This window comes from Paramormyrops kingsleyae, chromosome 2, assembly GCF_048594095.1.
Source record: "Paramormyrops kingsleyae isolate MSU_618 chromosome 2, PKINGS_0.4, whole genome shotgun sequence".
Lineage (NCBI taxonomy): Eukaryota > Metazoa > Chordata > Actinopteri > Osteoglossiformes > Mormyridae > Paramormyrops > Paramormyrops kingsleyae.
In genome coordinates, this window is record NC_132798.1 from 10,915,231 (window position 1) to 10,939,940 (window position 24,710).

A 24,710-nucleotide genomic window follows, 5' to 3' on the forward strand; every position below is an offset into this window, starting at 1 on the left:
TCAAGATACCTTATTGCAGATATACATAAGCCAAAATATACTACTAATACTTACTAAACACATATTACATAAATGAAAATATAAGGTATACATTTACTTACACCGCCACCTATTTGCCTTAGCACTTCGATATCTCAGGCATTTTTTTCGTATTTCCCAATTTACTTATGTCAGTTTCACGTCAGTCGCAAGATGCCTGCATATTAAATAATGTGTGTGACTGAATGCCTCACCCAGGTTTGGGTCTTTACTAAGCACCCCTGGCCTTGGCCTCCAGCTGCTGTTTGCTTTTCCTCGTCGTCAGCTGGCTTTATGAACCGTCCCCCTAAAACACACAATCGCAGGTGGGAGTCGCCGGCTGGTTCACATCAGGAGGAAGAGTCTGCGGACTCCCCTGGTCAGCAGCTCTAATTACGTCACATTACGTTCATATTTATCAGCTTAGCGGGTCATTCTGTTTTGTTTAAACAGCTGAATATTCATTAAAGCTGTGATGGCTCAGTTGACAGCAGACAGACCTAGACCATGTCTGGATCCTTTTAATCATACCCATCCATCTTCCGATTGCGTATCAAGTACAAGGTTGTGACCTCATGTACCCATAAACCTTATTTTAAGAAGAGAAATCTGGAATCCTTTTAATTTAGTAAATTCAATTAAATGAATAAATTAAACATAGTTTTGGTTGTGCTTACACGGCATAATGAGAGAAACTGCATTTACATTATCTGATTTTATGGTTAACAATTACAGGTAGAAACCATAAAACTTCAGCTGAACCTTTACAAAGAATCTTAAAAATAAAGACTATTACAAACAAGATTCATTGGTCAAGAGCTGATTCATTGAGCAGGAAACTAATCAGACTTTCACAAGGACTTAAAAAACCTCTGATACCCAGTTATATCCTAAGAACTAACACTTGGTTTCAAATTAGTCACAGCTCTAAATAAGCTTTATGAAGGTCCCCATGGGTGTAAATTTAAGCAGAGACATGAATGCCTGGTCTGTTTATCCTCTAGCAGGCAACACAGGGACATAAGAATGAGTGGGATCATCCGTGACTCTTTTATTTTCATTTTTATTTTTTTAGTCTTAGTGAAATCATGCTGTGCTGTTGGACTCCCGAGTCATTGTAAAAAAAAAAAAAAACAGCCTATAATTTCATTAGCTGTGTTGTTTTGCTCTTCTCCTGTTTGTTCACTTGGATATCTTTCCTTATTAGTGCATTTGCACAAAGCGTGATCTGTAGGTGCCAGAGAGCCAGACCCAAAGCTAACCAGACGAATGTAAATGCAGATGGTTTGTTCTTCTCCCTGCAGGCTCCAGGGCAGAATGAAAGGATGAAACACTCATATGCATTGTTACATTCATCCCTGGAACTGCATGCAGACGCAGAGAAGAGACAGCCTGACTGATGTGTATTAATATACAGGAGAGAGATCCAAGATACCAAACAAATTGAAAAGCTTTGTAGCGTTGCATTGTCCCCCTCACCGGTCTGCAAGCAGGGATCTTCAGGGAGCATAGTATTCAAAATTAACACTGGTTGGTTGTTGGGATTTTCGTATTGCTTTTACAGATTTCTGGGTAAGAGAGACCTATTCATACTCCTGGTTTTATTCTGACCAATAAAAAAACACCAGGAAATGACACAAGTCACAGTAGAAGTGGAGATGAAATTGATGAAAAATTCATCTAATATTCTCCTGCTGTCCATAAATAATACATAAATAAGGGAATAATCCAAGGTTGCAATTACACTGAATGAGGGGCAATTATGAACTATCAGGACTGATTCTTTTTCCACATAAATGGCACCAAGGGTCACCCAGAGCAAAAAAAGCAAAAGCAAATTACATCTAACGGCGTCTTATCCAGTGAGATGAGGAGCTGCAGTTGTCTAGCAACAGTTATCTTAAGATCTATCGCAAGTCAAAGGAAATTTCAGGCGAATGCAGCAAAAATGCAGGAAAGATTAAGAATGGACTGAAAATAAACTGGAGAGAAAGGTTACCACTTAGGTATTATGCTGTTTCTAATATTTAATTTTGGTTTTTCTTTGCAAGCAGTTGTATCCGGTGGGATTTATCACAAAACTTTTGCTTTTGTGTGGTTTTGCTTGAAATCGAATTCTCTTCCAGTGCGCCTTTGTATTTCCAGGCTTATATTATTCGATTCCATTATCTCGGGTGACATCCATGCTTCCACCAACGGCCTTGTTTTCGCCACGTTCCTCTTCCCTGCATTAGCGTCAAACACTCTGGCCAGGGGTCTCTTCAGTGGCATGAATCCGGCAGCGATCGACCCGCAATACGGGCTTTCAGAGAGACGAGCCGGTTCCCCCATCCTCACATCTGCGCAGCTAAGGAACCTGAAACGCCCCTGCGCAGACCCCCTCAGAGGCGAGGCAGGACCCCGCCCCAGCTATTAGCACCGCGCTCGGCAGCTACCTGCTGAGACGTCCGCGACAGTAGCCGCATTCCGCGCTACAGATATTAAATGCGGGCCACGGTGGCAGAGTGCTTCCAAGTGGGTAACATCAGTAGCAGCAGTTTCGCTTAATTAACACGGCCAAGGACTGCTCCCGCCCCTGCTCTAATTAAACGGCTCGAACGGCGTCCTGCCTGACTGCACTGGCTCTGCTAACTCGTTAGCTGCATGTCTGACAGGAGCGGGCAGCAGGACTACCGCCCCTCAGACCTCAGAAGGCCGCTTAGGTGTTCAAAAACCCGAAGATGGTGGGTGGTGAAGGAGCCGGATTTGTCATTATTGGAATATAGCTGGCAGACTTTCAGATTTTTGCTTTCGTTTGCTTATGTCCTTTTTGCTGTCCTTTGTTTGTTTGTTTGTTATTTTGAACACGGGGTAAGCAAACTAAAACTTCCACTGGTATAAGTGGTCAAAGTGTAAAACAGGTTATGCTGCTTTGGGCTGAGGTGTCGAGCAGGCAGCTGAATAAGGTAATAATGTGACGTTTCCTTCATCTGCATGGTAAAGGACAAAGACGAGATCCTGGACTGCCTTCGGCAGAATTGAGTTGTCCCTTTGGAATTGCCGGGACCAGGTGGTGCTGCCTGTTTGGCTCGTGACATGGCAGGCCATTTAAACAGCTGATCTGGAAACTGCGGGTCCCCAGGTTGCCAAGCAGCGATCTCTTGGGAGTCAGCCAATCAAAGCCCAACGGCAGCCGCCCGGTGTGATGTCACCAGCCCTTTATTAGTGGTCTCTTCAGCATGGTCGACTTCTTCCCCATCTGTGTTTTCTGTCGAATTTATTTGCATTATCAACTTGACAAGCCTCAGAAGCTGATCTATAGCCGCCAAGGCTTTTGCCTTTCAAATAACAAGGACAAATTACTCTTTTTGTTGAATGACCGAGCTCTAGTCATTGGACCTCTGAGCGGAGAAATAGATACAGTTTGAACTGCTGATATCAGTGTATAATGTGCATGCTGAGCAATGTACATTGAGCCATCAGTCCATATATTTACCTCTCTTCCACAAAAGCAGCAGTTCTGCAAATTTTAGACATACCATTCAATTACCTCTTCACCCCCCCCCCCCCCCCCCCGCCCCAGTTGGTTTTCTAGAGCCTGGAGGAAAAGGTATGTCAGCCAACTGCAGATTAATTACATGATAAGCTGGGATTCAGCCTTTTTCCTTCTAAACAGCTATATACGGTTTAGTCAGGCCTGCTCGCACATTTCCCCTGAGCTCTCAAATGGACGGCACCACTTTCTGGACAGAAGACTGCTACCCGTGGACGTCAGACTGAATCTTATCTTAACAGTGCTGTCTTTCTTGGTAAACAGACCTGGATCTTCAGTTGCACCTCCAGTCCTCCTAATGATCCCCACTGACCACAGTCCTTAACGTTGACCTCGCTCAAGAGGAGATGCCTTTATCATCATCTCCACAGCTTCTCCCTCCACTGCCAGGTGACTGAACAGGCTGACATACTCTTAACTAATTAAAGGTTGACCTGCAGATAATCATTAATTGTCAGTGTGGTGGTTTACAGTAATAAGACTGCTTAATTGGATATTTTTATAAGTGAACACCTGTCTCATTCAGTCATTATGCATGTATACCACCTGTACTGTTACTCAATAGGCCCTCAACGAAGACCCCTGAGGCAGGTGCACATGGTGTAATACACAAACACCCTGAACGTGATTCCTTCCTTTTCCCTGAGATACCCTCAGATTGCACGGCAGATCCTCCAGAGGGGCTAGAATGGAACAAAAGGCCTTCAGAGAGACACGCTCACGCAGCACCCAGGAAGTCTTTGAACCTTCTCAGAAGGAGCCAGTCCAGCAAACTGCAGCTTTTGATGTACCTACGTGAGCCTCCTCAAGCACGAGGATTTCAGTGATGAAATGTCGCTTGACAGCTAACACATTTTTTTTCTGCCACAACTACAACATGACAAATATCAGGAAGATGTACGGCAGAGTCCCCCATGTGCAGGTGACATGAGCAATCAGCCATTCTCCAGCTCGGCATTCGTTAGTTTCTTTTGACTCCGGTGAGCATATTGCACATACACACAGCAGCCTTAACCCCACGGCGTTTTAAACCCTGCAGAGCTTGAGCTGACAGTCAGATCTCTTAGACTCATCTGCCAAACAACAGCAGCAATAATAAAAACAACAAAAAATAAATAAATTGCCCAGATCAGGACAAGAAGGAACAGACGGCGTGTAATTTTAGCCGATACTTTGGTAAGGGCGAGGTCAGAGAAAATCTCCCATTCGGGAGGGGGAGGTTTCATTGTGTTATCATAAGGGAACAGCATGAGGTCTTTACCCAACCGGCGGGGGGTAGGATTGATGCTAATTTCCAGAATGAGCACCCGCTCCCCCCAAAAAGCCTGTCAGCACCATATGGAACAAGCCCCAGAACACTGTACACCACACCATGAAGGTTCTCCATGCAATGATGCACATGTGTTTCTGGGAGACGCGTGTGAAGCGTGTGAAACGTATTCACTGGCAGTCATGTGACCATGGCAGCCATACCGACGGACATATCTCTGCCAGGGATGAACTGAATGATAAGCAGCTCCGTACTGACAGGTACAGTCAAGTTTCTGCTGCATGAGCCTTGGTCTATGTATCACATGATCAGAAGATACATTCATAAGATACATTCTCTTACGTTTACATTAAGAAATGTCGTACCACAGGGATGGGCAACTCTCTCAGTCTTTCATCAACCCTACTAATTTTTTTAAGTACTTTAGTACTTAATTGGCGCATAAAACGACAAGTAAGGTTACTATCCAATAATTACTTGAATAAAGCAATTAATAGCCAAATATTCCCCATGGCTCTAGGAAGAGAGCCGGCTACCTCTGCAGTATTGCAGTTAAAATAATCTCTTGTAATTAAGGGCTATCAGGTATTTAACATTGCAGAATCACATAACAATGCTCAAATATTTTTTCATTTACAGATGCTGACAAATAATGATGTCTGAAGCAGAAGACCATGCAGATCTCAGTACAGCGCAAGCCTTTTCGTAAACTAAAATCAGTCTATAGGCATACGATCCTCGTCTGAGCTTCCGAAATCCGCTCTAACGGCCTGGAAATGAGCCGTGCCAGGGAAGCGATGCCTCACTGCATTTCAATGCATCAGCTGATTCCAGCCATTTCCAATTATGGTGCGGTAATGCAGAGCACTGTGAGGTTTGGAGTCTTAATGACTGGTTTCCACATCCAAATGTCACTGAGGTGAAGAACACTGTGGGTTCGGGGGAGGGGGATGGGGGGAGTGCCCTCACATTATGCACACATAACCTTTCAAGAGGCCTTCACATTGACAAAGATAACGGCACAGAATAGCGGCCTGGTGAGGACCACTTCAGCATTCAGCAGCACTTGTTTCCCCCACTGAGTTGTATATATGGATGTGCTCGCTCCCAGTTCCCCCCCCCACCGACCCCCACGACACCCATATTGTCCTCAGTGCTCGGCCCGTGTAGCAGTTAAAGGGAACGGACCTGCCGCCACAAAGATGCAAGTCACGTGACACGGCTGCCACAAAACAGTGGGACGAGCATCAGGCTGAGAGGGGGTGTAACCGGGGTAATTACTGAGAAGTATGCACAGTGCCCTCCATAATGTTTGGGATAAGGACACATTTTTCCTTGATTTACCCCACAGTTTAAAACTTCAAATCAAACAATTCAGACATGATTAAAGCGCATATTCCAGACTTTCATGTAAAGTTATTTGCTTAGATTTCAGTTTCACCATGTAGAAATTACAACACTTTTTATACATAATCCCCCTCATATCAGGGCAACATAATGTTGGAGACGTTTGGCTTCACAGCTGTTTGTGATTTACTCAGGTATGTTTCATTGCTTCATTAGTGCAGGGATAAGATACCTAGGCTGGCTTCTACCATTTAGAGTCTGTAGTTGCCATTTGTTAAACATGAGGGGAAGAGCTGTGCCAATGAAAGTCAGAGAAGCTATTATGAGGCTGAAAAAACAAGAACAAAACCATTATAGACATCAGTCAAACCTTAGGATTACAAAATCAAATGTCTGGAATATCATTAAAAAGAACGCACTGTAATCGCAAAGGGACCAGTAGGACGAGGAAGACCTTCACTGCTGATGACAGAAGAATCCTCCTATGGTAAAGAAAAATCCCCAAACGCCTGTGCAGCAGATCAGAAACAGTCTTCAGGAGGCAGGTATGTCTTTGTCAGAGATTAATATCCGCAGAAGAGTTCATGAACAGAAATACAGAGGCTACACTGCAAGATGCAAACCACTAGTTAACCACAAAAACAGGATGGCCAGATTACAGTCTGGAAAAAGTCCTTAAAAGAGCCTGCAGAATTCTGGAAAAAGGTCTTATGGACAGACGAGCCCAAGATTAACCTGTATCAGAGTGATGGCAAGAGGAAAGTGTGAGACGATAAGGAACTGCCCAAGATCCAAAGCATAGCAGCTCATTTGGTGGTGGGGGGGGGTTATGGCTGGGGCATGTATGTCTGCCACAGGTACTGGCACAGTTATCTTCATTGATGATGTAACTGCTGACAGCGGTCAGACAATGAATTCTGAGGTGTATGGAAACATCTCATGCCTCCAAATTCATTGGATGAAGCTTCATCCTACAACAAGATAATGATCCCAAACATACTGTTAAGGCAACATTGGAGTTTTTTAAAGCTAATGAATGGAAAATTCTGGAATGGCCAGTCACCCAATTTAATTCCAATTGAGCATGCCTTCCATACGCTGAAGAGGAAATCTAAATAGACAAGTCCCTGAAACAGGCAGGAGAGGCGTGACAGAGCGTCACCGGAGGAGATACTCAGCACCAAATTTACTCATTCACCTCTATGAATCGCAGACTTCAGGCAGTCGCTGCATGCATGGAATATGAAACAAAGCACTAAACAAGACTGCTTTAATATGCCTACCATTGCTATGTGCCAAACATTATGGTGCCCTGAAATGAGGGGGATTATGCGTAAAAAGTGTTGCAATTTCTACATGGAGAAACTGAAATATATGCAAATACTTTTACATTAAAGTCTGGAATATGCGCTTTAATCATGTCTGAATTGTTTGGTTTGAAATTTTAAACTGTAGAGCAGAGGGGTAAATCAAGGAAAAATGTGTCTTTGTCCCAAACATTATGGAGGGCACTGTAAATAGTTTGAAATGGCTTCTTCTGAAAGTGGCTAAAAATGGCAAAGCAATTAAAGAGATGGGCAGTCGGGGACGTGCTGGCCAGAGCCAGATGAACGCCAGGCGTTGGGGGGGGGGGGTTGCCTGCCCCGGCTCTTGCCTGGCCCTCGTCGCCATGGCGAGCAGAGTGCTAGGCTTGATGGGGAGGGACAGATGGGCGGCGGAGCCTCTGATTCTCATGGAGATGAGAGGCGAGAGGCCACACCACACACCCCCAGCCCCCCCATAGCACCCCCAGCCCCCCCATAGCACCCCCAGCACCCGCTGTCTCTCTTTGTTCCTGGAGCTGCGCACAGGTGTCTGGCTTTGTGTTTGGTCGACTCCACCCTCCGCCCCCCATCTGTACACCCCGCTGCCGAGGGGGCAGGTGTGGGAGCCCCAAACGAGCCCGCAGGAGCCGCCCCCTTGACTCGCAGCGATTCGGACACGCCGGTCCAGGCTCACGTGTGCCTTAATCCAACCCCCCGTCTCATTAGTCACTGGCATCATTTAAAGCCATTTAGTCCAAAGTTCTAAGCTCTGCCCATTTCCCGGAGTAAATAACTTGCTTGGGGGTACAACAGCAGCTATTCTGTCGACCATTTGGGCCCTACGCCGCCTTTGTAGGACTGGAGATGAATTGATGTCCACATCTCTGAGCGCAAGGCTATCCAAACGACCGGAAAGATGTTTACCCTTTCCAACATGGGCTCTCACGGGGCTGAAATCCACTCGTATTAGCCGTGTCGTCAGCTCCAAGGAAATACTGATTCGTAGAGAAACATACGCAATAAAAACATTATGCTGTGTTGGGCTGTTGCCTTGGGAGTGCCTTTAGTTTTGTATAGCCAAGCCAAATCTTCAACTTTCCCTTTAATGCAAATAAGTACGTGTAGCCTGGTCAATTAGCAGAAGGCAGAAGGCCAGTTATGTGTCCAATAATTGTCCGTGAAACGAAATCAACAGAGCAGATGCGGCCCTGGAGATTTTTCTTGAATTTAAAATTTAAAACAGCAACTTAAATGCACAAGCTGTGATGAATAGCCCTAACGGCATATTATAATGACGTCTCCTGTACCAGTAAAAAAAAGGAGCTTTAACCATTGTTTAATATTTAACGTTTCTTTCTAGTTTCTCATATTTTATTGCGTGCAATGTCCATAATACACTTGAATGTATCCTTTAATTTTATAGATACATATGGCATTTCACAGATACATAGTGGAGTTTGTAAATGAACCAGGAACAGCTTGCAGTGATGACACACTGGAGTATTAATTAATACACATCATGGATCCAAAGTATTAAAGGAGAAAAAGAGCAAAAGAAAATTTATTTGAAAGAAAATGGAAATGTCATGATCACATAATTTTTCAAACGCATTGCTGCAGCAAACCCTAATTAATTCCATGTCCATAAGATAATTTTAAAAAGCATCTGTCTGCGCACAGCAATGCAAGATGAAATCACCTGTCTCCGTGAGGCTTCTTGGTCAATTAGTGAACATAAATGGAAGACTCGAAGATTAAGACCCAGGAAATTTCAAAGCAAGTAAGCGATTTAGTGAACGTGAAAAGTGTAAAGGAAGAGAGTGATGTGAAAATACCACAGCCTCCAAATCAGAGCATTGCCCATTCAGTCATGGGGAAAGGGAAGGTGCATCATGTTGGCTATTGACCACCCGTCGTAACTAAGCTGCCCAACAGCTCTGAAAGTGCTAGCCGGGACACTCGCTGAACATATGCTCTGCAAATCCAGCCCTGTGCTGCAGAGTGACGGATGGGAAAGCTGTTATTATCGAAGCTGGAAAAACTGCTTTCAATCTGTTGAAGACTTGGACCAAATTTTCACCTCTCAGCAGGGGCGATGATGCAAAGAATGTAGCCTGGCTTATGAGGAACATCATGAAGAACCAATGGGAGAAGACACATGCCTCCATTAAATGCTGGATTTGCCGCTCTCCAGGCTCAGCAACCATATTTGGCTGATATTTAGTGTTTAAGCAGTTAGATTTTCAATAAAAACTACAAGCGTAATTTTTTAATTTCACAGAGCAGGGCGCCACAGGAAAAGTCCTCTGCAGGGCACCATGCACACATAATTTTAGTGGATCTTGACAAACATCCTCTTATTTACACTAAACCAAATAGAAATTACACTCCAGTAAACCGCCACTAATTATTTAATAAGTGTGCCTAGGAGCAAATCTACAGGAACCCTCTTGTTTTTCTTGGCTCTGCCTGTTATTATTGTTCAATCTTTTTCTTAAACAAGTGACATTAACTTCCGGAGAGTTTAATGACCAACATTTCTGTTTAAAGATTTTGATTTTAAATAAGTCTGTCACCCCAAAGCAGTCCTGAAATATCACCTTAATTCACCTGTTCTCAAAAAGCAGCCTTTGATATGGTAAGATGCAGTGAATGCCTGAAACAGCACTCAGTTTTTATTAGAAGGTTGCTAAAATGCAAAAACTGTCGTCATTGTGAACCATAAAGCCAGGTTCCAAAATATGCGCTCTGTGGAGTACTGCTTAGTACTGCTTAGTACTGCATGGTACTGCTTATCATTGAGGCTCAAAAGAAGGGCTTTTCAAACAATAGTTGTAAAGTCAAAAGGCAAGTGGATGATACCAAATGAAATCTCAAAGCAACAATTGATGTCCAGTGAAATTTCTTTACACTGAATTGTCAGTCAATACTCATTCAAATAAATGGTGTTAATTGTCCCAAACTTAGTTTGGTTACTATGAGACTCTCATATAGAATCTCAGACGGTGTTGAATGTCATAAGATTGTGAAAAGTACACAACTTTTACAGTAAATTTGAACATAAACTACGAAAAAACTATGATTGCCAAGAAATTTAATATGCTGCATATCAAATGTTCTTTATTAAATATGCAATGTACACTGAGACTAGTAAAAAAAATCACAATGTAGGCTACTGACCAAATGATATTTATATAAGCAGATTCATAAGACTTTAGTTGCCATTTTTCAAATACAGCATCTCCTTACTTAACCACCGAGTCCCGTTCCTAGGAACTAGGTCGTTAAGCGAATTGGTCGATAAGCGAGGAGCCGCCTCTTACTGATATTTCAAGCATACTGTATTGGTATTTTCAGTATATTTATAAACGTTAGTGTACTGCATAGTGTACAGTGTGCTGCTCCCGCTACGTGTTTTCTCCATATATAACAGGTGAAAACCTATGAGTGAGACTGTAATAAATCAAACACAGAAAAGACTTAGGAGATTTTTTATCTAGTATACCAAAGTTACAACAAACTGGCCGATAAGTTCTAACGTCGATGATCAATTCAAAATTACAAATTACAAACAAATGGCACGCTAACATATATAGCATATGTATCGCTAATTAGCATCACTGCAATCCAATGAATTACTGTTAGCATCCTTTTGCGCATTACCGAACTAAGACGGCGTATACAAAACAAGTCATTTGAATATATTAACTAAGATATGAAACAAGTAAAAAACTTAAAGCCTTTGCTTTGGAGGACTTAAGAAAAGTCTAAGACACAGGAAAACTTTACCCTTGCGCACGTCCGTGCTTGACACGCTACTTTAGGTTCCCTATATGCATCAAACTAAAGACAACAGATCGCGAGTTCAGTGTAATTTGGTTTGGGATATCACAATAAAGGTCAATGACTGCAGACAACATACTGTACAGCCTTACTTCACCGACCCAAGTCAGAGACCAGAACAAACACAATAGAAAGTTCTCGTGCAGTGTACAACACCGGCTGATCGGAGAGCTGGTCCTAAGTCCGGGCAGGCGATAAAAGGTAGGTCTTTAAGTGGGGAGTGTCTGTATCAACATTGAACATGAATATATATTGTCTCTGAAAATACCCACTTGCATTTTATTATTGATTATTATTTAATATAAAATGGTCATTTTTCTATGCTTAAAATTTTTAATGTTGCATTGTGATATTTCACCATTTTGCCCAGATTATCACCGTTAATTTGAACATATTCTCATTTGACCTAACTGACCACAAAAAATGAAAATAAAAAAAGGATTTAAAAATTAATTAATTTCCACCTAGATTACTGTTCGGTTAAAATCATAGTGTTTGTTTTTTTACAAAAAAAAAACACACAGGTGCATTTGGAAATGCATAAGAATATGTAGTTTTGCATTTTTGTTGTTTTGTTTAAGATTGTTGACTTTTCTTTTATTTTGTCATGCATTTTTTTTTCCATCCCCAAAAGAAAAACATTATTTCAGCACTAATTTGGCTCTTACTCTCTCGCCTGTGCTTTGCTGTCATTGGTGGAATAAATTGCACCTTTGATGCACAGGGGAAAGAAAGCACACGGCAGGAGTCCTGTGCATTTAAACTCCGCTGATGAGTTCTGAGCGAAGGCAACTCATGAAAATGCAAGAGCACATTGCAGAGATAATCCGGGTCGATATGCAACGGGTGCCAGCATTTAGACACGCCGTGTAAAATGAAGTGTTTAAGCATTTCGGCTCTCCCTGCACCGACAGAGACGGGGACAGTGCTCCTAGAATCAGCTGCTGCTGGAAACAATTCATTATGGCCCCTGTGTGTGTGCAAGCGTGGATTATGTTTATATTACATTGTGGGGACCACAATGATCTGTGAATGCAATAAAAAAAACTAAGAACGCCAAAGGTCTTGTTTCGTTTGGTTACTTATGGTTAAGGTTAGGGCTGGGTAGGGGTTAAGGTCATCATGTTGTGATTAAAGTTTTCCCCATATAAATGAATGGAGAGTCCCCACAAAGATATAATTACAAACCTGCGTGTGTGTGTGTGGCACACTGCAGTATGTGCGTGTCTGCATGCACCTGAATGCACACACTCTGCCTTGCTCTGCCTTGCTCTCAAACCTCACTTCTCAGTCTCAGTGGCATTGCTACACGTAGCTTGTTTCCTTTAAGTACTCATAAATCAAATGGCTGACAACGAGCGATACACTTATATCTCGTCGTGGATTTTCGAGGCTCGGGGGAAGGAAAATGAAAAGCTTCATGGAGCACATGAGAGTAACAAGAAGGCACATAACCTTCATCTTAACATTGCTATGCTTGAGCAATCGGTGTGTTTAAAGTAGTTTTCAGGGGATTTTGTTTAATTGCTCAAAGGCTACAGAATAACAATGTTCATAACCATTTGTATATTTTTGATATTTTCTATGTCTGAATTCTTGTTTTGACTAACTGTGGACCAAGTCAATGAGACAAGGCCGGTAGCCAAAAGGACAACAAAGTATTGAACCAAAGCCCTGTTCTACCTCTCCCATTACATTATGACCTCAGTATCTAATAGATAAAGACTGTAAGTGATAAATAGGGCCAGCTGAATGTAATGCATTGAGACTTTTATGATTATAAAAAGACCCAGCTGGGCTGAAGTGAAAGCACCGAGAGCTAGAGTAGGCTACAGGAAGTGACATTTATTTTGCAGTATTTCTGTTTCTTTTAGTTTCACGTTAGTTTTGTTCAACATATAATGCAAAGCTGAGTGCTAACACCTATATCCTGCCATTCTGGCTTCACTCACAACCAACAAGAGCGCCATCTTTAATTCCTCCAGGGGAATTAAAGGGACGATGAAGGGACGATTCAGGCACTACTGCCTATGCCGGATACTCCAAATAGTAATAGGTTTCTAGAAATTTATGGGCTATAATAAATTAGAGGAGTGATTTCATGCAAGATTTAAGCAATGCCTGTAGTAAAGTTCAATCCAATCCTTGGGAAATCCCTATTTGACAGTTAACATGAGAGTACAACATAGAGTGCAATAAAACATTTGTCTAATATTACAATACTACAATGATAAGACACAGTTCGAAAGTTACATAATCATATTATTCATTTGCTAAGCATAAAGTTCTCACAAAAGCCAGAGATATAATAATACCTCTGCCGTCCAAAACGGAGTTCAGGCATTAGTGTGAATGCACTCAAATTTTGTCACAGTGACTAGATAATATAACGGCATCCTATTTTTTAAAGTGCTCATCCATCATCTGCTTATCGACATACCCACCTTTGCTTTGGAATGTCTCTGTACTGCACAATTCACCGGCCTACTATTAGGACTGAGTAAATAACCATTGTAACTATTATAGTGTAAGGTGTGAGAATCATGGCACACTATGTGCAAAATTCTGCATGCAGAGATACCAAGTTACCAGCTGAAGATAGTCCATATGGTGTGTAATGTTATCATGTTACTGAGTGCTATGTAATGTAGTTTGTTTCTTTTCAGCATTTCTACCGGTAACTGGTTTACCCTGGTATTGAACACTGAGCATGCAATTACTGCATGTTACCAAATATTGCACAGTATACATTGTCAATACCACCCTCAATTTTCTCTTGAACATTAGCATGTTCAAAACACATTGTGCTTTCTCTGATTATTATATAAGATAATTACTACTTTGCTAGTGTCTAGTGAATGAATACACTGCAGTATATTTCATCTATGACTCCTTCGAGCTGTGTGTGATCACAGAGCTTCTGCTAGCATGTAGTGTTCATCACATCTGGAGCCTTTTACATAGGAACACTGCTCACCCTCACATACTCAAACACATGGATGATGTTCTCCTTCACAGATTCATACACAAGCATAATGTTCTCCTTCACAGGCTCACATAGATGCATAATGTTCTCCTTTACAGACTTATACAGATGCATAATGTTCTCCTTCACAGACTTATACAGATGCATAATGTTCTCCTTCACAGACTTATACAGATGCATAATGTTCTCCTTCACAGACTTATACAGATGCATAATGTTCTCCTTCACAAACTTATGCACACGTGGATAATATTCTCATTCACAAACTCATACTCAAGTAGATAATATTCTCCTTCAAAAACTCATGCACATGGATAATATTCTCCTTCACAAACTCATACACTTGGAAAATGGTTTCCTTCACAAACTCACACTAAGATAATATTCTTCACAAACTCCTACACTTGGATAATGTTCCCCTTCACAAACTCATACACTTGGATCATGTTCCCCTTCACAAACTCATACACTTGGATCATGTTCCCCTTCACAAACTCTGTGTACAATAACCTGATGATATACTATAGCACCGCTTTTCTATACATAAGATAGAAAGCTAACCCAAGGACTTCCTTGACAACACTTGACTTCCTTAAAAACAGGATTCAGAAAAGATATTTCAAGCAATCAAATCACTTTGTTATATTAATCCAAAAACAGTATATTAATCAACAACATCAAGTAATGCCGAGGCTCCTCTTCAGTTAAAAAGCCTAGGCGACATTATTAGAGCACTGAGTAGGACTGAAGAGAGTATTTTCCTGGTTAGAGAAGAGGGCTGTTTTGCTGTGGAGCTGATTGAGAAGTGAACAGGGAGGCCTGGCCACGTAGGTATTTTGTTAGGATGCCAGTCGCCTTCGGGGACTCGAATTTTAATAAGTGCAGAGATCCTTTTCAAAAAATAATTTTAACCGGTGAGCTGGTGGTAAGCATGACTGTGCATTAACTGCACCCCCTCCCCAGCCCGACTGATACGTCTATACTTGCGACTGCAAACCTGAGGGACGCTCTCCCGAGAGCAACTGTATTAAATGAGCAGTCTCTTGGGTGGCGTGAAACGGTAAAAACAAATGTAAATAAACTGCTTGGAATGTAGCACTTATTATATTTTGCGAAGGTTCCATCTGCTACCAAACTGACAAAAATATTATTTTTAGCAACAAAAAAATCTAACCAACAAGTGCACTGCCCAAAAATCATCGTATAACAACCGAAGATAACACACTGATGAAATAAACTGGGAGCCGCGCTTATTTGCCCGCCACGCTTTATTTTAAAGCGGACTGGCTAGCGGCTCCAATGCTCCTTACGTCGCCCAGCGGTGAACCGGAAAGGGGTCAGCGCGAGCACATTTACACTGCACCAACGGCAGCGCGTGCAGCAGGGGGACTTTAATCCGGTCTGATTGGGTGCAGCGCGAGGAGGGCAAAGAGGACTGCGGCGTTTCCAATAAGCCAATAATATCGATGTCCGTCGGCAGTAAACTCGCTTTATGACCCACGCATTTGATCGCGCACGCTTTTGCGTCGCCTGTAGGACTTTACATAAACAGCTGGTATGTAAATGAGATTACATCGCAAAAAGCGTATACAAAACGAGTCAAACTAACCATTTTAGGAAAAAAAATCTTTTATGTAAAGAAATCATTATGAGTTTCGTCTTTACTTTTCAACATAAAAATTCGTCAACCGATCCTTTGCGTTTTGGTTGAGTAAACATACGTAAAATATTCCGTGAATCCGTGTCCCCTACAGTTATGATAGCTGCATCCTTATCTTGGTTAATTTCTTCATACTATGACTACGACTATTTGTATGTATCTTATAAAACATCTGTAAAGGGGACAATGGTTATCTTTAATGGATTACAATTGAGTTTTTCAACATAAAACAGGGTATGTTTGATTTACGCGATTTATATAAACGCATATGGTTTATTTAATACCCTGTTTACATGGAGTAAATACTGTAATCATGATTTATTCGTCGTCATGTATTATGCATTGTATTTTTGCCATTTGTGTTCTGTATCTCATGTAAAACATAATCGCGAATCGGCAGGATTAGGGCTATTACTGGGCGGCTTTCGAGTTGAGCTCTGAGTCCGCCAGATGTGCTCCAGTTCCAGTTGTCGGGCACAAGCTTGTACCAGAGGAGAATATTAATTCAAGAGCCTGTGACAGGGTGTTTTTAATTGGTGTGATTTACAGCGGGATAGGCTATGGGATAGGGACGCGACAACTTGCCACGTATTTATATATGAGTATATGAGTATCAAAAGTGGCATACTTCTACTGAGCACTTTTCGGTGATTCTGTAATCGTGCGAGCGGTGGACGTCCTTCAAACCGCTAAAATTAAAGCGTAATAAAAACCGAAGCCGGCGCTGCATTGGCAGTGCGACTCACTCCATTACCAATATTTGTAGCAAAGCCGTATAAAGGTAAATTCCCATCTTTTCATTTCCGTTGCAGTTGTTAGGCGTTGCGCCACACGCATACTAATACAAATGTCAAAGGCCAGCTAAAACGGAAGCCCTTGAATGTTATTAATCACACCATCGATAACTGTTTAACCAGTACCTACATCGACTTAATACCTATACCGTTTAAGGCACGGCGGTACGGCGAAGTATGCGTTGCTTTTGAGTCTTGGGCTATGAATATTAAAGACAGCTGCGAGCGGAGCGGTGGCAGTTTAGTCTTAAGGCTCCGATGTCTGATACAGACCGGGACTGAGCGCGTCTCCGCCGCAGCGCGAAGGATGTCCTCTTACGAGCTATTTCAAGGGCTCATTTTATTCTCACAAAAAGGATCATGCTCTTTGGCTTCCTCTTCGCCGCCACCTTCCCAAAAATAAAATAAACAGTCAAGCATCTGCTACTGCAAGACGTTTCTTCGTCCTACAGTACTATATAACTCGGTTTCTTTTATTGGCCCGGGTTGTCAAAGGGACATCTCAATACACACCACAATAAGATCTAATCTTCCGACCAGCAGAAGTAAAGGTTACGAGAAATAAGAAAAGGCACGTTTTATTATGTTATTAGGAAAAAAGATAATCAGATGTTATTATTTAATCCTGTTCATTACCAATGAATGTAACAAACTCAAATGATGTAGCCTACTATATTGGTGAGGGTGGGGGTTCTCGTTTGAGCTGCATCTCATCAGTCAAAATTCTTCAATGACACGGAAACACACGTTTTTCTTATTACCCACTTTCAAATGATGGCTTCTTGCATATAGCCTATTCTTAGTGTCCACAGCCACTCTCGCCAGAATGGTCATGCACGTCGCCAACACGGCGACTTTGAATGAATGAGAATCCAGCCGTAGGACTTACCGTAGGATTTGCCGTCAAAGCTGAGAAAGGAAAACCACACGCAGAACAGCAGAAGTCTTCGCAGCCAAATTAATCCAACTATATTCTCCATATTTACGGTTATCTGAGAGTCTCCGTCCGACAATCAGCCAGATCCTTCTTCAGTACAGTGAGGTAAATTCAATTCATGGGCGCTGAGCAGACCAAAGTCGACTCCAAATAATAAAAAAAGGAAAAATCTCAAACTCGGCGGACAATGATAAAAGTAACTGTGCACTTTGTGGTTTACAAGCCAACTTTGGAAATACGCCGAATATCCATCTTTTTAAATATTACCGACGTTCAGCAATAAGATAACGTCAAACGGACTTCGCGAGCGACCCGCGACGTTCACTTGTTACGGGAGCTGTCCACCAGCACTGTGAGCAGAGAGTTGCATGTGAATTCATTGATCTAAAGAGGTTTAGGATAAAGAGTGGTTAAGACTCCAGTGGAATGGACTGGCAGCCCGCTACTACGCCGGCTTTCCGTTAGTTACGCGCTGGAGCACGAGGGGAATGACTGCGCGCGCTTGCCCTCTGCGGTCAAAACGTGAACTGTGACTGCAAACAGCAGCCAAGCAGGTTGGAGCACAGGAAATTACCCGTCTAACTGCGATTTTTTCTGCTTTTTTGTAGCTTCAAAGCTGAACGTTGTGTACAATCGAGGAAAACTAGCAAATGTTCATATCAATATTCATATCAAGTTTGATAATTTTCTGTAAAATAAACAACTGCTTTTCTAATTGTTTGTATTTAACTCTTCAAAAATGAATCCGATCACCCAAACGCCTTTTTCATTTCCAAACTTCTCCAGCAGGGAGTCTGATGATTAAGAAAGACACCTTGTGGTCAGTCATTTACATCCACCAATATATTTTCTGACTCTTTTTAAAATAAGGATCATGGGACGGTCCTTGCATGCTACATACAATTTTATCTAATATAATAATTAAAACACGAATTGCTGGTAATTGATATATCATTGAGGATGTTCCCCTGTCTTGTCCCTTGTGTTCACTGGAATAACCTCCATGATCAGCGCAACCATTTAATGGATGACTGACTGGATGGATCGATAGTGTATGGATGGATGAATAGATGGTAAGATTGTAACTGATTGTAGTTATGCCACAATTCCGGTGACAAAACATGCACATATTAAAGTCATATACCACTGGAATTACCCACCTTTGTGTCCAGTGATAATTAGGCAAGTGATTGTTGAGAGTTTTGCTAATGGGCACCCTATTCTTATTCAGCAGCTAATGGACAGTTGAAGGGTGAATCAGTCTGGCTTATCACAGCACTTGAGTGGTGTTCAGGTGCGACAGGTGATTCATGTTCATTATTTTGGAGAAACAAAACGGCACTGCCTTTACTGGTCAGTGCTCTAGCTCCTCTGAGTGGACCTCCTTGGGACTCAGAGTCCATCATTGCTCATGAAAAAACATCCAGTAATTGACAATTTATACAATACAACGAGCCCTGTAACAAAATGATGCCCTCTTCTCTCTGAGTCAGCGTCCAGGTAACCTAACTCAAAAGCAATTACCCAAAAATGGGCTGAAGAATTAATGGACAATTCAAAGAATGGTTCTTTCCTGTGCGTTAGTTATGCCAGCAGCCAGATGCATTTTCTAATCTGCAGAATTATACCGCTGCCAATCTTTAGATGACGAGAGGCCAAGAAGCAGTCCCCTGCCAGTCTTCACAGACTGGCAGATTTTAAGCGCAAGACAAAGGCACTCAGATGTGGCAGACACAGAGTGGGGAGGGTATGGGTCCTGAAAAGAATGGGCCTCCCACAGTCTGCTTGTGGCCTCATCCTTGCTCAGCTTTTGTCCAGCTTAATCTAAAGAGCGGTTTGCTGCTTTTGTGAGCACCTGGGTCTCATAGCCAACGGTAATTACCCATCGATGGCACCCTGCTCCCACAGTGCCTCTGGGTGGCCACACCCCGTTGCTGTAGACAGCTGGCACTATTGACCACGGCAGGCCACAGACTCCTCGGAGCCGCCCCGTCACCGTGGAGACAGTCCCAAGCTCAGAATGACCCTCTCCATATGCTCTCTCCACCCCACGCTGTGGAAATCATCCCCACTACAGGGACTCAACTACTTATACCTTTAACTGGATGTCTGCACTAACAGTACTCTCTTGTATTGTGGGATGAGTTTAGCTCATTAGAGGTACTTTTGTGAGTCAGATATATATTATTCTGAAATCCATGTGACATGACCTTCTATAAATAGCAGTTTTTTTTGTTGCTATAGCAGTTATTGCAGATTTCATATTCATGTTTACCCCTACTGGCCACCCAACATAAGGGAATTACTTGAATCAAAAGGTGCAACTGTAATGTTAAGTGAAACATGTGGAGCATAAAAAGGTTTAAAGTCACATTGGCTCTGGTGGAGATGTAGGATAAAAGTGACGCAGACCTACAGTCATGGATTTACACTGACATGTGTACTGTACCTGTTATCTCTGCCCCCAAGGTAGCCATAATTCCACAAATGTGGAATCTGAAAATAAAATGCATAGCATGACATGGAGTAGTGTCCTAGTCTGTGTCACATGGAAAACAAATGCTTCCAAATTCCAATCTTTTTGAGCTTTGTTAACTACAGTTAACACTACTTAGCCTTGGGCAAATAATCAAAACATAAGAATCAAAAACAAACATCTATCATCATGAGTTGATCAGAGACAAATGTGTACTATCAGCCATTTTAAGCATAATTTGTACACAGTCTTCTACCTTTTTACATTGTTTATGTTAAGTATCACAGATATTTAAAAAACCCATAGCACTTACTCAAAATGATTTCCTGCACTCTCATAATTAATATTCATAATCACATTGTCAAGTTGTCCATTTCCATTGTCAGGCATTAAAAGAGCATCCACCCTTATGACCTTTGATTTGGACTGGACAGCAAGACCTCACACGCTAATCCTTCTCAGAAGGCCTTGATTTTGGAGCAAAGCTGTAATCCCCATTGGTAGAAGTCCAGAGATTGTATCATGATAATACTAAGGACACCTTTATGTGTCAGTTTTCCCAAATCTCATTTACTTATCGTTTTATTGTAGGCCTTATGTCACCATCAATTCTGTGTTCTTTCAAGCAATTAATTCCAGTCTTTAGTAATCTCACATTGATTTAGTGCATGAGAATGTATGTGCAGAAAATTTGCTAGTTTATGATGCCTTAATTCCAGATATCACCTTACAATTAATGTTCTTAATAAATCAGTAATTAACCCCTAACCAAACAATGAGTGGGCACATGTTTTATGAGCAGTGTATCTATCTATTTGTAATAGTTGCTGTTATTAAGTAAAATAAGACATGGCCCCTAAACTGACCTATATTACTCATGATGTCAGTATTATTCACAAGGTGTATCCGCTACCCTCAGTGTTAGGGACCGTGGCTCATGTGCCTTTTATGTAATCATAAATTGTCCGAGGTCAGAGCAGCAGCTGGGATACTGGAGTATGTAGATGGATTAATTAGAGTAAGAAAATAGAATCAGAGTGAAAGGACACTAGTGGAACAGGCTGAACGAAAGAGCCGCAGATAGCAAGATCTAGACTGCTTTGAATCCTTTTTTGCCATCATTGACTTGCACTAAAAAAGGCAAGTTAATATAATTTTGGCTAATTTAGAAATTAAAATAGCTGACACAGAATAACATGGTAATTTTTGACCAGCTTTCAACAAACCTGGTCAAGTGTCACCTGGGCCTTTTGTACAATGCTGTTTGCAAAGTATAACAAATAACTAATGCATAACTAAGATACTATTTGTCAAGGTGACCTATAGCCCAGGTTTGGCATGAGACTGAACCCAATGCAAGTTCTGTCATGCCTGCAAATTACTTTGGATTACTTTACTGAATACCACTAATAATACTAATCACAATAAAAGCCTTACTGCTTTTCATTCACCACATAAAAAATTAATCCTCTGTATATTTAATTCTGTCCAGCATTGATCCACATAATTTTCTATTTAATGAATGAATGAATGAATGGAGGTTTATTGGCCATATAAGTTCACATTTACAATGCATTTGTCTTGGCTTGGTGCTTGCAGTGACATATAACAAACAACAGAATACAAATATCTAAACAATTTTCTGCATCGCCTATACATAATAATATTTTTAATCTGAATGTATTGTATCACTGACTTAGTTATTTGTTGTCCTGATTATATTTAGGTGTGAAATATTGTAAACTACAATTGTACATTTACTAAACTTTTTATGCAGTAATACCTTTTAAGTCAGCTCATGCATGAATTCACTTTCTCTTGCAATAACTAATTATAAGCATAAATTGCAAGCCTAGTGAGTGCTCATTTATTATGTTATCATCAAATTAATTGTATTTTATATTATGTAATTTGTTTTGATGACTAAGTTTGGAATGCAATTATACATTTAGGCTATAAATGACTATATAAACTATACATATAATCATTGCAAAGAGATGCATTGGCACAAATTAAGAATATGGACGGAAAAGCATGACGCTCAGCCTACATGAGTATATCAGTGGGCCTTTTAAATCAGAAGATGGATCGAATGGGGAGGGATTAACATTCACCCAATGTCCTCATTCACTTAGCACCCAACTGAGCTTAACTCTTGTGTTTTCGACTTTAGTAGTTCATTCGGCTTGTTAAAAATGCATGGTTGAGATAGAGATTTATTCAAGCAATTAAGGTAGATAAATTCAGACAGACATTCATTCAGATGCATGAGTTAGGTGGAATTACAGCGAGATTCACTCATGTAGTAGAATTAGGAATAATCAGGTGGGTGTTTTCTCAAGCAACCAGATTGGACCGGGCTTGCTTAGGTGACTGAACGATAACCAGCAAGTCATCAGACGGCCATTGGAAGACAACTACCGGTGGTGTGGGTGGTTTTTACGGTTCCATTCCAGGTGAAATTCTGTACGACGCCTAGAATATAAAATACTAAATGCATCCATTTAAGGTTCAGTCACTGCATCACAGAAGGTCCACCAGTGACTGATGAACGGGTCTTACTGGGCAGCATCCCTGCTTATTATTCTTACGGTGACACTGGGATGGATTTTCCAAAAGAACAGAGAAAGAATGATAATGATGATTGTATTAAGACTCCAAATTGAAAACAGGCATTAAACGTGTTTGCAAAGCGTTTGATTGTGTGTGTGAGTGTGTGTGTATATGTTTGTGTGCCATGTGAGTGTGTGTGTGTGTGTACGTGTGCGTGTGCCGTGTGTGTGTATGTGTGTGCGTGTGTGCCGTGTGCATGTGTCCTGTGTGTGTGTGTGCCGTGTGTGTGTGTCATGTGTGTGTCGTGTGTGTGTGTGCCGTGTATGTGTGCGCCGTGTGTGTGCGCCGTGTGTGTGTCGTGTGTGTGTGCCGTGTATGTGTGTCGTGTGTGTGTGTGTGTGCGCCATGTGTGTGTGTCGTGTGTGTGTGTGTGCCTTGTATGTGTGTTGTGTGTTTGTGCGCCGTGTGTGTGTGCCGTGTATGTGTGCGCCGTGTGTGTGCGCCGTGTGTGTGTGTCGTGTGTGTGTGCCGTGTATGTGTGTCGTGTGTGTGTGTGTGTGCGCCATGTGTGTGTGTCGTGTGTGTGTGTGTGCCTTGTATGTGTGTTCTGTGTTTGTGCGCCGTGTGTGTGTGCCGTGTATGTGTGTCGTGTGTGTGTGTGTGCCGTGTATGTTTGTCGTGTGTGTGTGTGCGCCGTGTATGTGTGTCGTGTGTGTGTGTGTGCCGTATGTGTGTGTCGTGTGTGTGTGTGCGCCGTGTGTGTGCGCCGTGTATGTGTGTCGTGTGTGTGTGTGTCCAGCATGTACCCCTGCTTTATGCCCTGTGCTTCTTGCAAGGACTGCAGGACCCCAAAGACCCTGTACAGAATCCGTAGCTAGAAGATGGATGGATGGATGGATGGATGGATGATAGATTGATGGATGGATGTATTTGGAAGCAAATGAAAACGCATAATTCACAGAATCAAATGTCTTAAATGTAGACAGAAGGGCTGCCTGAGCAGGAGGCTGGTCGTCGCATGGTCTCCGAGCTGCACTCAGAGCTAGCAGGTGGCTTCTGTTGGCCCGGTAACACCAAAGTAGTTATGCTTCTTTAATCCCTTGGCAAATGCAGTTATGCAAAACTGACTGAGATTATAGTTTATAAGCTTTACTCATTTGTTCAGCTGGGCATTTTACTGAAGTAATTGAAGTATGTATTTTTAAGGTGCAATAAGGACCCTCCTGATTTTCTGTCCACCCAGGTGACCCGTCATTAACCTCAAGCTCTTTTTATTTTACTCTTAATCTGCTGCTACTGTTTCCGGCAGAATTAGCAAGTAATTAATTTAAAGCTTGTGACAGAAGCCGAGCTATTAAAAGTTGTGATTGAGAGCTTTTGGGCTCTGAGTTCTCTCCTGTGCCACCTGTAAGAACCTCCTCATGAGGTCCGTGGAAAACTGATGACATTTAAAAGGGGATTTGTCTCAGGGCTGAGAGAAAATTTCACGTTGTGCACAGAGTGGCTGTATGAAGGTGATGATCCCTAATGATAATTATTATTCACGGTGCACCCTGGAGGGACTGTGATTGGCACTATATTAATAAAGCATAGCAGCTCCTCTTTAGCTCGTTTTGCCATCTGAAATCCACTCTATAGCATCCATGGAGCTGAATGTTACAGGCAGTGAAATCATCACTGCATGAACAAAATAATCGAGAGGGTGCCAGGGTAGGAAGCCAGACTCAATACCAACAACTGCTCTTGTGCAGTTGGGGTGAGGTGGAGATATTCAGATTTATGTCTTGGTGCCAGTAATTGAGAGGGGATAGATGCACTGGGACTTGAGGATGAGGCATGGAGCTCATTTCAGAAGCATCCGTGACTATTTTGTTTAAACAAGACACACAGGTCCCCTAATTTAAGCCAAATGAAGACACTCCAAGAATCTCCCAGCAACATACAGCCCTGCCACGTAATGCTATGAAATGTTCTCTTTCATCTGTGTGCC

The 24,710-nt window shown here is 41.9% G+C and overlaps 1 protein-coding gene across 3 annotated transcripts in view; it reads right to left on the reverse strand.

The window, feature by feature from the left end:
- Positions 1 to 18,058, reverse strand: part of dcc (DCC netrin 1 receptor) — a 181,550-nt gene extending 163,492 nt beyond the window's left edge. For all 3 annotated transcript variants that reach the window (XM_023803312.2, XM_023803310.2, XM_023803309.2), the window contains exon 1: positions 17,644 to 18,058. In XM_023803312.2, coding sequence (XP_023659080.2) covers positions 17,644 to 17,734 — 91 coding nt within the window. In that variant the 5' untranslated portion in view covers positions 17,735 to 18,058. The remainder of the gene's footprint in view (positions 1 to 17,643) is intronic.
- Positions 18,059 to 24,710: the final 6,652 nt, after the last annotated feature.